Raw genomic sequence first — 15,265 nt, 5'->3', positions numbered from 1 at the left:
AAACGACGCATAGATAGAAAATGCTGCAAGTTCACATATTCAACAATTCGACAGTGACGACTTTCGTAAGAACAAGAACGTGTTGAATCTTTATACAGCATAGAGTGTCACCTGAACACAATAATCACAGCACTTTAAAACTACTATTAGACACGTGTGTACCACAGGCAGGCACTACTTTGCTGCGTGCAAACGACTGTTATTTGCAAACATCTGGATACACATTACATAAGCCAGATTAGTAGTACCAGTACCCCGCGCTCAGACGTACATCTAGCTATCAAACACATCATAAAACACATGTCTACATGGGCAGACAAATATTTTAAATATGTAAACGCCTTTGAGACACATATCTGACACCAGTAAACACCCATTTGCACAAAGCGCTGATACCTGCGCAATACCTGTATTGACACTGAACCAACTTCACGCCAAAAATAAACCCTTACGTTGTTAAAGGATAGAAGTTATAGATTTAGGTTGCCAATAACGGTCAATGAATTAGGGAGAGACCCCCACCCCTCAACTCTATAACCAAGTTTGCCGGAATATATCTGACAAATGCACACCCCTACAGGATAATATATGACACCGGTATACACCTGCAGTAATATATCTGGTTCATTTACACCTACCTCCGCCACGCAAGCCACGCACGTCATACGGGCACTTCTGTGACGCTACTGTCATTGTGGGAGTATAATCCCAGCAAAGCAAATGGTCCCACGTGGCATTGCAGTACACGCCTGCAATAAAAAACAATCGCACTGTTAGAAAACTTACTTATAAACATTAAATGCACGATATTGTTTGATTAGGTACATACAGTTTGAAGTTTAAAAGCATGTACTAAAATTATTGCAGATATATATTTAAAAATATAAGCAACGCATTCCGAATGAAAATGCTATGAACTATTTATGTTCCAAAATTTTAGTTTATTTATAAATTCAAATAAATGTTCTCCGGAATAAAATGTGTTATATACACGAGTGACGATAAGTATTTGCGCATGCGCAAAACTAACTTTCACGTAAAGATTGAAATAAACAGTTTCTGTAGAATAAATAGCGTAGTATTGATAGACATTATAACTTATTTTATCTGAAAAGAACCTGAACTTTGTCGACATTTATGGGCTTAGTTTGTATATGCGTTACGAAATACACATATTCATACAAAAACAAAATACCGGGATCTATTTAGCCTTAAAATTGGCGCCAAATTTGTTAGTGCGGTGCATCAGATGATTAACCTCTTACATTTGTACGCCCCGTTTGATTGACGTATGCCATGATCACGCCTTCTTCGATAAATAATGAGAATTTATTTCATATATTGTAATTTACCGAGACATTAGAGCGTCAATCATTGGCATCGTCATGATAAATTTCGATACAGTCGCCTCCCGAAACCATGCACGCGTACGCGCTTTTAGACGATGCATCGTCGAAAAAACAAACTGAATGTATTTCGAGAATTTGCGTTTGCGCTACAAGGGCAAAAACACAGATACACACACGTCCAGATTTATTTGGTTTAACCATTAACACCCCGCTGTTTGTTTTTATAGTATGGACTCGAATTGTGCTGTGTTCGCAAAGCTGGCAAGAGCCTGGAAGGGTCGTACAGTAACATTATATAAAAATAGACTTTCTTGAGGGTGACAATGCTGTTTGTCAACCCGAGACAACACTGTCGACCAAGGCTTAAAGCTTTGACAATCGTTTTTATGGTTGGAAAAAATTAAATAACCCTCAAGGAAGTAAATATGTGTTCAATCATGTCGATCAAATATACAGGAACCTTTTTATCGAACCAAAATAAATAAGTACTTAACCCATTTATGCCTAGCGTCTAGAAAAAAAGGCCTTGAAAAACAGCGGCGTCTCGTCAGAGTCTGTGCTGTTTGTTAACAGGAATTTCTGAATGAAATATTATAAATTTAGATATAAATATACTTATTTTGGAAATAAATTGATCCAATTGAGAAGGATTGGAGAGTTCACTAGGCATAAATGGGTTAATCTTATCATACAAAGGCAGTTTCAGCCTTTCGTATGTTCAATACCGATATGATCACTAAGCTAATAAAGGTATTTTTGACGTTTCATGATTAAAGATGGCGTCTTCATGTAAAAGTTTTACAGCGCGTTGGATTAAATCATTAATTAACAGGTTGTAATAAATCAGATACGTATCGCGCGACACAGAATGGAAGAATATACTGTTTATATAAGGAGTTTAATACATGTTGAGAACACTAAAGCCATACATGTGTCGCATATAATAAAAATCAAATACCTTTGGCGATTATTTTAACTATATGTGAATCGTTGTGTAGGTTTGTCACTTTGTTGTGAAACTGGCCAGTGCTAGTTTGTTGAATATTACCTTTGAAAACATTTTTATCAGCGATTAATAGAATAGATTTGATAATCGGATATATGTATAATAAATGAGCAAAATACATACAAGCTGACTATTCATGGCGATTTCAGAACAAAAACTTTCAAATGCGTGTGTGACAGCGTGTTTCTTCAAAACAAAAATCGTCATCTTTGATAAGTTGATTAGTAAACTTTAAAAACATGTCACTTTTTTAACAAAAATTCCTGTCATAAAGATTACCATTTCATATACATTATAAAAAATGCAAAACACGTGTACGAGTGCAACCCCCGTAAAACTCCTGCGCTCAAAAATAGAGGTTTTTGTCGTAAATCTATAATGTCTCTCATGCCGTTTTACTACTCTAGCACCCCGGAAAGGTATGTATAGAATTGGATTTACAAAACAGAAATCAGGAAGACAATTGAAAGCATATTGAAGTGTATGGGAAGTGATACTTTTAGGCAAATAAGTCGTGTGCTAAAACTTGAATGCCCTTTTCTATTACACGAGCGTACGCTTAATAATGCGTTCATATTTCACAAAAAACTTGGTGTTGGCGTATATAATTATTATTTTGTAATAAATAACTGCCGAGCGGCCAATGAGACGTTTTTGTTTCCGAAATCCACTGTATTCACCAGTTCCAAAGTTTGAACATTTACTCTAATCCGGCCTATGCCAATCTTGCTTTAATATGGTCATTTGAAATCAATTACAGGCAATGGCTTACGAATGCGGCATTTGCATTATACGAGCCTACGCTAAATATGTGTGCGTTCAAATTTCACACAAATACACTTGGTGGTGACGTATATAATCATTATTTTGTAATAAATAACTGCCGACCGGCCATAACGCCGTTGTTGTTTCCCGAATCCAGTGCTCACCAGTTCCAAAGTTTGAACATTTACTCTAATCCGGCCAATGCCAATCTTGCTTTAATATGGTCGTTTGAAATCAATTACAGGCAATCGCTTACGAATGTGGCATTTGCGCTTAAACAATAATAAAGGCGCATAGGGGCGAATTTAAGTCTAACAATGTCGCTGATTTGCATTACAAATGACATGCTTTGCATGTTATCTGGGACCTTCTTTATATGGGACAGCATACTGCCCTTCAATGCAACAGGGAAATTCAATTTCGAAATTCTGTGAAAAATAGACACTTAAATATGAACCTCGTTCTCGGAAAAGGGGGCTTATTGCATGTTCGCAAAATGTCGTTCCAGAATTACCATTGCAGTCCGCGCAGATTAATCAAGGATAACTATACAATGAATTTTCGTTTAGAACATACTTTCGTTCAACGAAAACTACCACAAAAGAAGGCTCAAAGGTAATATAATGGCATCGATTACGATTAAAAAAGAGTTGTTTACTTCTCTGAGTATTATTTTGATTTCTCTTTTATGTTTGATTTAGCTTTTGTTTAAAAACGCTTCATGGCAATAATATGAAACATTCATGTACACAATTAATTTACTTTATTTATTTCAGTTGAAGAAACTATAAAAATCACCAAATCGTTAATATAAGGCCAGTCTGTGTCTTTAGTTTGATCAGTGAGATGTCCGGGGAAAATGTTTTCATAAAAATGTGTTTAAAGGGACCGTCAACAACTAATGACGAAAAAAGAAAAGTTATAAAATACCGTATTTTTTTACAATTACTAGTTTAAATTGATTAAAATATCACGACTGATATATAACATTACTTGAAAAAAGTTCATATTTTCAGTATATTCGGTAATAAAATTTTGCAATGTGAAATCAAAAGTACATCGCGAAAATAGGTAACATAACGATATAACGTAAGTAGATTGATCATGTCATATATAAAATATATACAATTCACTACGCATGCACAATTTGCATTCCTGGGTATACCACGTGACGTTGATGATCAAACCACTTGCGTTATTTATAGTTAACTGGTAGTTACCTGGTACACATACCCAGTAAAATTGTATTACCGAATATATGAAAATATGACACTTAACAGTTTCTTTTCACGTAATGTAATATATAAGTCGTGATATTTTAATGAATATAAACTAATACTTGTAAAATAAATACGGTATTTTAGAACTTTTCTTTTTTCGTCATTCGTGGTTGACGATCCCTTTAAATGCATGTGGACAAGGGGTGTAGGTTACAATCAGTTTGTGTAAGTTACAATCAGTTTTGTTACATTTTGATCTATTTTTTTCTAAAGATGTGTAATAAGGACAGATGTTTGTAGTGAGACCAATAATGACTTAAGCTTTTGATTAACCTAATAACTAACCCACGTTTTTTTATTCTAAAATTGTTGGATACATGGTGATAATCCGGTTAAGATAACAAAATATTCAAACATACTCGCACATCCAGATGGTCACATACCGTCTGCAGGGGGCGGTTCTTGAATCCTCGCCTCGCAGAGCAACCGCCTCTCATCCAACCCGTCCATGTCGTTAGCCCCTGGAAGTACGTTGTGTAAGTAATGTCTTCTGCTGAAATCGCTGAAAAATGTATTAAGCGCCATTACTTACTGAAGAATAGTAATATCTTGAAACATGTATGGACTCATATATGGAAAAGTAATCTTTATATGTGCCTCGCGATGTGACAACGGGGTTGTTTGCATGTGCGTTAAGTGTCAAAGCGGACCGCACAGGCTTATCATTGACAACACTTTCCGCCTAAACTTGATGTTTGCTCAGAAGAATTCCATTAAATGAAAAATAATATCAAAGCGGAGTGTGACCTCCCCGATTATCCTGTGTGGACTGCGAACAATCATCATGTACGTGTTCCCAGAGCACGACTCATTTATATATAAATTATTCGTATTTTTAATACTTTTATTGAATAATCTTGAGTACTACACACCTTAGGATAATATATTTGAAGTTCAAAATATTTTATATGGACTTTGTATGCAATTGCCTTGAAATGCTTTAATGCTCAGGTCAGGCACGACTCTCTGTGCAAGACTGTGCTCTAGAGTACGCTAAAGTGAGGTTGCGGTCAAGGCCGTCAGATGGAAAGCTGGATTGACAATTTGAAAGAGAGGACTTCACTCCCCGTGGATGAATTACTCTTATCAGCCCACAACAGACATACTTGACGTTGGATAGCACCCTAAAGGTCATACTGGTTTAGTGATGTATCGCGATTGTGCGAATTGTTCAAACCTGTTTTATATACAACAATAAATTTAACGTTTCTCGACATGTTAATCTTACCGACATTTATTTAAGCCTTTTTATAATTGAATCCGACGTCATTTCTACATGTTGTTTGATCATGTTTGATATTTAATTATTTACTACTATGCCTTAAACTGGGAAACAGTTTCAAATATGCACAGAAAATATGATTTTGACTTAAAAGGTAACCGTTTTATGCACTCTTGTGTTCGTACACATAAACCGGGCTATTCTTGAACGTCACCATGCATTTGGTTATTACTGATCGTATATGAGACTCGCTCTGCGAAAACGGGGTTTAATAAGTGTGCGTCAAATAAAAGCGGACTGCGCATGCGTATCTGGGAAGACACTTAACGCACATGCATTAATCCCCGTTTTCTAGAGCGCGTTTCATATCTATTGTATTAACAATCGCGCATTAATCTTGCATTTGAGTCGCGTTCTGAGAAAACTGGGTATACTGCATGTGCGTAAAGTGTCGTTCCAGAGTAGCCTGGTCAGCCTGCAGGCTAATCAGGGACGACAATATCCGCCTTAATTGGATTTTTGGTAAGATGAGACTTCATTTCAACAAAAAAAGTCATATTTAAGCGGAAAGTGTCGTCCCAGATTTGCCTGTGCGGATTCCACATGCCAATCCGGGACGACACTTTCCGCACATGCATTATGCCCAGTTTTATCAAATTGCGACTCATTTAATGTTATAAAAACATGATACAGAGATTCAGTTTTGATTTATGAAAGTTATTCAGGCGACAGCGTCGATACTTGTGAACTTGTTCTATATTGAGCTAAACCCCTATCCGCTCGATTTTGATTTTGAATATAAAGAAGTGAAACTCAAGCTGCTGACGCAGTATTGCATTCTTATTATACATACCTATTTCTTTACCAGGCACGTGGATTCTGGTGTTTGCATTAACTATCAGTATGTGATAATGAACATGCATCGCATTTACAAACTGTGTATTTGATGGAGTAAACTGAACAACTGTTGTCTATTTGTATAACTACAAAAACATTTCCTGCAGATTTTGAGTCGGAGAAGCCGCGAGTCTGGTAAACAAATATACTATAAGAAAGAAATAGGAACATGAACATGAAAAACGAAACGATATATGATATATTATTGATTTAATAATTGCCAAGTGTATTTCATAAAAATCACATATTGAGTATTTCATTCTATATATACGTATACGACACTTAAATGTACAAAAATGAATTGGGAGATAAGTAGCATTTATCTAAAACAATAACCTCTAATTAATTTATGATGTAAAATACTAGATCGTCAACAGACCGCTACAAAACCGATATTGTATTATATGTAAGTACAGCTAAGAACAAATTTACTAGCGAGCATTAATTGTACTTATATTTTGTATACCAAGTTAAATGGTAGTTGCATATCAGGAACCATAGTAATCAAACACTTTTTGGATGATTTCGACGATTTTGGTGAAGGAAGAAAATTTTTTTTTTCAGCAAAATACAAATTCTTCCCTCGACATCCATTTTGAAAAACTTCACCTTGAAACATCGGGCTTAATTCATTTGCTTAAAGTGCCGTCCTAGATACAGGCTTATTAGAGACAATACTTTTCACTCTTATATTATTTTTCGTCTAAAGAACGTCTCTTCGTATATAAAATTAAGTAATGTCTGAAAGAGTCGTCGTCCATAAGCCTGTGCGGACCGCAAAGGCTTTTCTGGGACGACATTAACCCAGAAACAGTCAGTCCGGTTTTCTCAGAGCGAGCTCTCTTATATGAAAGGTATTTTAGAATCATTCTAGTATTAAGAACTCATTTTGATACATATCATCCAATAAACAACGCGTTACGGTTCCAGCGTTTCCAGATAGCACACCCTGAGGATGTTTGCACGAGTGGTGGAATATTTACGTATGGGATATGCAAACATTGAAACTCCAGAAACCCTCTTTCAAGAGTTGATATTCTTGTTCTTATCCACGTCTGTTCTAACAGAACACCAACTCTCAACCAACTGTGATCAACACTATGATGTCCGCCTAACTACCGGGTGGTCACGGGTTCGATCCCCACTGTTGGAGCGTTCTTCAGATCTCTCCCAAAGACACCCAGTTCTGATTCTATAACCAGGTAACGGACTCGAGATAATAAGCCTAAGTATTTCGATGCAATCGAGCTAAATAAATAGGTTAAAGCTTACACTTGGAACGTTCTTTGCCATTTATACAACTGGAATATGAAACTTCATTCAATTCTGGCATTCTCTGACATATATTTTAAATTTATTTGACATGCGATGGTGTATTCTAATAGGAGGGATGCTTGTTTAGGAGTTGTCATTGATAAGTTTATCAACTTTATTTGTTTACTATCTACAGGAATATGAGGAACATGTACAACTTATCTTTATACAATATACAAGCAGTTAGGTACTAATCAAGTTAGAAATCCAGGTTACCGCGAGTTCATCTGAAATTCTCGGCTCATAAATCGCAAGGATATACATTCACGTTCATAAGAAATAGCTCTTCAAACTATTAGTTTAGTGTACATCGTTGAGGCTTCATATTTTACGTTTCCCGAAATCGATAGTATATGCCATCAGAAACAACTGTTCCACTGTCAGTGCGTGTAATGTTCCATGAGATATAAACTTATATTGCCCTGCGGGAATAGGAACGCATGCATTAGGATTAGTGTGTTAATGACTTGGAAATCAATTTATTTTCCACAACTCGCTTTGGTGTTTGTATTATGAGGCATCTTTTATTTCATTTTAACTATTAGACAATTGTTTTATAGATTCGTGTATATATGGGAACAGTTCAACGACAAAAGCTACTGTAATACTAATTTAGGGATTGTTTGATTTGTATAATCATATAGGTCGGACAATTAAAGTGGCCTAATCCATGGTGGCCATGTTATATGTTCGTTGAACAGGTTACGTGCATGCGTCTCCATAACCCCAGTACTGTCATATATATGTGTGTTGTTCTGAGAAAACTGGGCTTAATTCATGTGCGTAAAATGTCGTCCCAGATTAGCCTGTGCAGTCCGCAAAAATGGGTCACGTAAAATATATAATATAAAATATATTTTTTATAAACAACTGGTAGCAAGATGAGTTGGAGATAATTGGTCAGTAACTACATTTTAACTTACTCTTTTGACCTGTTAATTCTTTTCAGCTCAATTCAACAATCAAAAATGCCCATAAGATCACTTTAAATTGTTCATGTGGCTATCTTCTTGTTTCTGAACTATTATCATTTCAACACTTACTATTGCTAGAAAGGGGCATTTTTTTTGTAAGTTCTACTTAGCGAAATGAATAAGCACAAGGCAGCAGCTCACATGAAGTAAGCCGCATGCCGAATATATTAAGACGAATGCATTAGTAATACTAGATTCATACACGACGGAGAACCAGAGTTTTCTGTAGTTTTCGGTAGTTTTCTTAAAAGGTTAATATTTAGAACGGTGTTGTATCATACATCTACCAAATGAATTACTCTACCGGGTCGTTTCGAACTTATTTTCCGCTGTTCGTATTCAGGTAAAGGTTACGTGTTTATTGTACTTGTTTATTAGGTTAATTGCATACGATTGTAATCCCCATTTCGAACGTTGAGATGTCATGTGGTTTGTGATTAACTGCTATTTGAAGTTAATGGACGTAATTTTGTTTTCATTTACACGTCAAACGTCCCATACGGCCATACTGCACACTGTCTTTATCTAATAAAATCGTACCTAAAATTGTATCTTATTCAAATTATTCATTTTAATTGTTTTCTACTAGTTTATCCCCAATACGGCATGGAAATTCATTTATAGAGCTAATTTAAATGGAAAGCAATGTGAGAAAATAAGTGTGCACAGTTAACTCATTAACGAACACAAATAATTATGTTTTCTGGAATTTAATGGTTTCTCTTTTTCATTTCAAATATTTATATGTCTGATACTGTTTTATACTACATGTATAATCAATATATGTTGGCCTTCTTACACCTATTTCTGTATATTAGGTACGAGATGACTTTGGATAGGTACTAGTTGACAAAAAAACAGGTATAAGTTGACCAAAATGGGTTTGAGTTGACCACAGTACGGGTTGAACAGTTACCTTATTGGTGTCTTCAAACAGACACATTAAATACAGATTTGTCTTTTATAGACTTAAATGATAGATCGATCTTGTTTTTCTTTGCATCTATAATGTATAGCTCAGTGGCCCAGTTAATATTTACGGTTTGTAACTCAGGGCTCCTGGGTATGATCCTCACATGCGGTGCTGATTTTTTTTTCATGGGAGTTTCCTCTGGCGAGACTGCAGAGCCCTGGCCTAGTACTGGTGAAACCCAGAAAGCATAATTTAGTGAATATTTGTCTTAATGTAAGTTAAATACACGGGCATAAACACCATACGAACAAACACATCAAGATGTTAGTACATGTAGGATAATTGGGGGGATGAAGATGTCCCATAAAGATGCTACTTGGATGATCAAAGCAGATAAGCTCATATTTCTGTAAAAAAGTATAGAAACTAGATCAGCAAGTGTAATATCTGACTACGTAACAGTTATTATCTCTCTAATCTATCATTATACTACATAATGGTGACTTGTTTTTTATAAATAAAAAATAATGTACGTGGAAACATTTGCAGATATGAGCCAACAGCAAAGAGCAGCTGCTCTTTTAAGGCAGGCAGCAGATTTGTTGATTGCCAACACAAGTGACAGGTGTACACAATACCAGCACCTGCATCAGAAACCTCTGTCAGTAGCACTAGTGCTGCAACGGCAATGTTTGCACCCGACAGTAAAAGAAGGAGAAGGGACATGCAAATACAGGAACTGTGGCAGTGTCAGCACTGGACTATTACACCCAGGTGTAATCAGGTAGGCATCACTAAAGAGTCCTGTGCTAGATATTTTGGAACTACAGTCTATACCACACTAATTCTTTTGTATGTCCCCAGATCGAATGATCGGGGATATATTGTTTTAGGCCTGTCTGTCTGCCACTGTATGTGTATGTCTGTCATTGTATGTGTCTGTCACCTTGGTTAAACTTTTGCAATAGCTTTTTCAATATTGAAGTTAGCAACTTGATATTTGGATTGCATGTGTATCCCATGAAGCTTCACATTTTGAGTGGTGAAAGGTCAATGTCATTCTTCAAGGTCAAAGGTCAAATATATGGCTTCATAGCGGCGCATTAGGATGCATTGTGTTTCTGACAAACACATTGCTTGTTAATGTAAAGTTTTCTATTGTTTCATAATATTCATGAATTTACATCTTATTTTACTGTGCAAACTTAAAGAAGTCATTTATTATTGAATACTTCCTAATTATTGTTAACAAGACCTTCCTGTACTTTCAATTTGTTCTGGAAACCCCCTACATAATTGATGATGACGAAAAATGCTTTTAGCAGCTAACTCTAAAAGGTTTATGGTTTGAGTTCCATAGTTTTGGATATTTCAAACACTTTTGAATAATCAAAAAAAAAACCAAGTGTACCCGTCCTTTTTCCAATTGGGTAAAGACATTGCTGCAATACAGAAAATCAGATTCCACAACACGGCACGTATAAGTACTGTATACAAATAAACATGTGTATCGACTTAAGTCAGGTTCAAACGGCAAAGGCTATACCGGTAACTCTGCTGGTATCAGTTTTAGAATGAAAATGTTTTTTTGTCCTTAAATCCAAGGATAATAACTATAATAAGTTATCAGTTATACAATTGCATATACTTAACGTTTCTTAATAAGGCCTATCTTATTTACACATCTTGTAGATTGGTTAGCAGCTATGTTCTTGCTATATTTCAAGGGTGTAGTTTTTTAGTAAAAAGTCTTGCCATTCTATTTTGTTGTGCTGACATTTAGACATAAGTGATAATTTGTTTGCAGTGAACAGCCTAGGTTAAGTAGACCTGGTATTCAGTCAAATTGAGCCGCGTTTGGTAGAAATTGGGTTTATGCGTGTGTGTGAAGTTTCGTCCCAGATTAGCTTATGTGGTTCAGTCATAACCAACAAGTATCATAAGATCTTTGTTAAGACAGGACCCTGAATTCTAGCATTTAATCAGGTTATGTGCTTTTCCACACTTATCTTTGTCTTTTATAAGTAAAAGGTGAACAAAAGCAACAATATAATTTTCTACCAAAAATGTTTTCCATATATAACTTTTTTTACATGAAAGAAGTTAACACGTGTAAAAAAGTTTGGCAAACAAAATGACAGGTAACAATCAGTTTATTTATTGCAATCTGACATGTATATGTAGGTTTTTAACTGTTATTGCACGAGTTTATAGATTGTTTTGAAAACAATTAAATGATCATGGTAAAGTTGCAAATGTCTAATCATAAGCAGTATGTGTGGGATACACTTTGTTATCAGATGATGTGTATGTAATGTGTGTTTCATTCTTATATTTATTTACCCAGAATGCCATGTAATACATATATTTTCTTATAAAATAGTAAAAAAGGTTATTCAGTATTAAGATTATTTTGACACGCTATTTCATGATGGATGGCTTCATCCACAGTCATTAAAAGACACAAAACAACAACATAATTGAGCCTCGGTCTGAAAAAAATGTGTCTTATGCATGTGTGTCAAGTGTCAATCAGGGCAAATCAGTGATGCAATGTTCGCTAAATGGAATTTTTTTGATAAAAAAGTTTCTGCCGGAAAGTGTTGTCCCTGATAAGCCTGTGCTGACGGTACAGGATAATCTGATACAACGTTTTGAGCACATGCATTGAGTCCAATTTTCCCAGAGCCAGACTCAAATGTTAAAGCAATGCCCGTTAAATTAAGAAATATCGAGGGCTGAACGGAAAACTGCAGTCTCTCCTTCTTTATTTAATATGAGTTACAACAGACTTCCGTTCAGCCCTCGATATATCCAATGACAAAAAAGTTGTTTGCTATTTATTAAAAATCTCATAATTGTTCAAACAAGAACACTGCATAACGGGTGCCATGCTCGGCTGCGGGTGCAGTTTTGAATAAATGAAAGCTTGACAGAATTCTTTTTTAGAGGTCACAATGACCTTGACCTTTGATCTGGTGACCCTAAAATGGGTGTGGCGTGTAGAACTCATCAAGGTGCATCTACATATGACGTTTCAAAGTTGTAGGTTGAAGCACTTTCATAACGTAGTGACGTCACCATCTATGTATAGAATGGTGATCTCCCGGCAATAGTAATTTACGCTGCAATTTGCGCTGGAATTAGTTTTTTTAGTACTGGTTCCCATTTTCGCATTGTGAACTATTTATAACGGCGGTGTATGCAAAACCGAAGACTAATTCTAAATCAGAGACGCGATAGCAATCGACTCGAAGAAGTAAAATAGATCCACAAAGATATTAACAGCTTATTAAATTCAGTAGCAACATAGCCAAATGCACATAGTTAAACAAAGAACGCCGTTAGAATAAGCATTAATACAAATTCCAAAAGTTTAACTGCAGTTGTCAATAACACACGAAATAAAGATATATATGAAGTAATAATAAACTTATCAATATGTGACATTGAGGTGAAACCCCTGAAAGGTCACAGGGGCAGGTCCAGCTAAAATGACTCAGTGAATGGACGTGGGACCTGAAAATAAACTCGGAACAACACACACAACGAGATGAAGTGATTGCATTGCAAATGTAACTAGGCAAAATGCAACTACCATGTATCAGAAAGCATATGCTAGTAGTTACAATGAGGATGTCATTTAACATCATGCATGGACTGGCGGATATTTCCTTCCATAAATTTTACTATTATTGGTATTTACCTTCCTTTCTCAAGATTTTATCATGCGAATTCAACTATTTAAAACCATCACCCAAATGTTAGAGAATATGAGCATCGTTTGGGAATACTGGACTTAATGCATGGGCGGGAAGTATCGTATGCACAGACTAATCCGAGACAGCGCTTTCCGTTTGCACAGGAAAGTCGTTAACCGATTTAGACGAAACATTCCATTAAATCTGATTATGTCGTCCCCGATAAGATAAGCCTTATCTACGCCCATCAATTAAGCTCAGTTGTCGCAGAACGAGACCCATGTGCTAATTGATACATCAGAGCTGCAGTTATTCGTAATTACAAATGAAACACTTAGACAAGTATATGTCCTGTTAATGGGATGACAATTGATACATAATATCACCAAGCCAGTATTTCCTATTTGTTAAAACTATAACTGGTAATTGATAAATATAAGCGCTTTAAATAAGTCTGCAAAGCCAGGTATAAATCGAACATAACACCCTTATAAACCCAGACACAACCAGAGTCAAGTAAGAAACTAAAATCAAACCTTTTGTTACCCACAATAAAACAATTTAAGCATAAACCTGTCATTTGGTAACCAAAACAGAATAGTTTAATAAAATAAAACCGCCATCCGATCATTTGCTTTATGAGTAAAACCAGGTAACTATTAATTAGGCAATTTACCGTCGTTTCGTGACTATTCCGTTATTAGTCTGACAAAAATGTCAGATCAAAAAATTTAGCCCATCGATCCATCACTCTTTAAGTTGACATTAAGGTTAAATATTGTCAGCGTTTAATACTCGACATTGCAATTTGCATCGGCAGCGAAGTTTCTTTGCGCAGGAAGGAAAACAATAGCAATAAAATTTCATAAGTGCAGCAACCAACAATCGTCCCATTCATGAGCCTTGTGTACGGGAAGACATGGTTGCCATAAAATACCAGCGCAGATTACCGATAATATTGACACAACACGCTATTGGTGTAATGCACTTAGTTCAAACCAGAATCTCTGACCTAGTTAGGATATAACTTATATGAGCAACGAAATGAGAAAAGGAGGCTTAATTCACGCGTAAAGTGTCGTCCTTAATCAGCCTAAACAGGATATTCGTTCCTGTAAACGAATCATTCCATAACAGAGGAAAGTGTCGTCCCTTATTAGCCTGTGCGGACTGCACAGACTATTCTTTGTAGATACTTAACGCATATAAATTAAGCCTGGCTTTCACAGAGCGAGGCTTATAAATTATTTGTTGTTGAACAAATCAGAAACAGTATAACCCGAGCATTATCGGCACCATACAAGTGGGAGAAATTTTGCAAAATACGCTATAAATATGATACTACGTGGCTGATCAGTACATTTCAATAACATATTTCGTGCAGTTAATCACAACGATCTCACGTGTTACTATGGCATCCATTTGCGCCTTTTTCGTTCAGACAATGCACCAATAGTAAAGCCAGTGCTTCGAGGTTTTTCTATCAGAACGGGACGGTATTTGTCAGGGTCTAAATGTAACAAAAAACTATGGAACATGAACGGGTGTTGATTTATAATTTATCAAGGGAACTCTACACGTCACGCGCCAATTAAATTCATTGTATTGGAGATGCATACAGCTGGGTTGCGACAGTGATGCAATTGCAGAGTCACATCTCGGATGATTGGCGAGCATACGTTTATCATTTACTATAGAGAAAATCTGTGTTCCAATCTTATAGTGAAATCGAAATTTTAATTTCATGGTTAGCTCAAAGAGTTAGTTAGCTCAAGCATTTTACAATCAAACAGCGATGTTCCATTTATATCAGTATAGGGTTCATATTTTGCAATTGATGTTAT

General features: G+C 35.9%; 1 protein-coding gene across 1 annotated transcript in view; it reads right to left on the bottom strand.

Annotated features, from left to right (window-relative positions):
- The window catches only part of LOC127859076 (gastric inhibitory polypeptide receptor-like), a 77,036-nt gene that overhangs the window by 13,594 nt on the left and 48,177 nt on the right, over positions 1 to 15,265 (bottom strand). The window contains exons 2-3 of the mRNA XM_052396504.1: positions 4,784 to 4,902; positions 639 to 749 (exon numbers count right to left, since the gene is read on the bottom strand). Coding sequence (XP_052252464.1) covers positions 639 to 749; positions 4,784 to 4,850 — 178 coding nt within the window. The 5' untranslated portion in view covers positions 4,851 to 4,902. The remainder of the gene's footprint in view (positions 1 to 638; positions 750 to 4,783; positions 4,903 to 15,265) is intronic.

The sequence above is a fragment of the Dreissena polymorpha genome, chromosome 14 (genome assembly GCF_020536995.1).
Source record: "Dreissena polymorpha isolate Duluth1 chromosome 14, UMN_Dpol_1.0, whole genome shotgun sequence".
Lineage (NCBI taxonomy): Eukaryota > Metazoa > Mollusca > Bivalvia > Myida > Dreissenidae > Dreissena > Dreissena polymorpha.
Note: the sequence above shows the minus strand (reverse complement) of the source record. Positions and strands in the feature narration are given on the sequence as shown.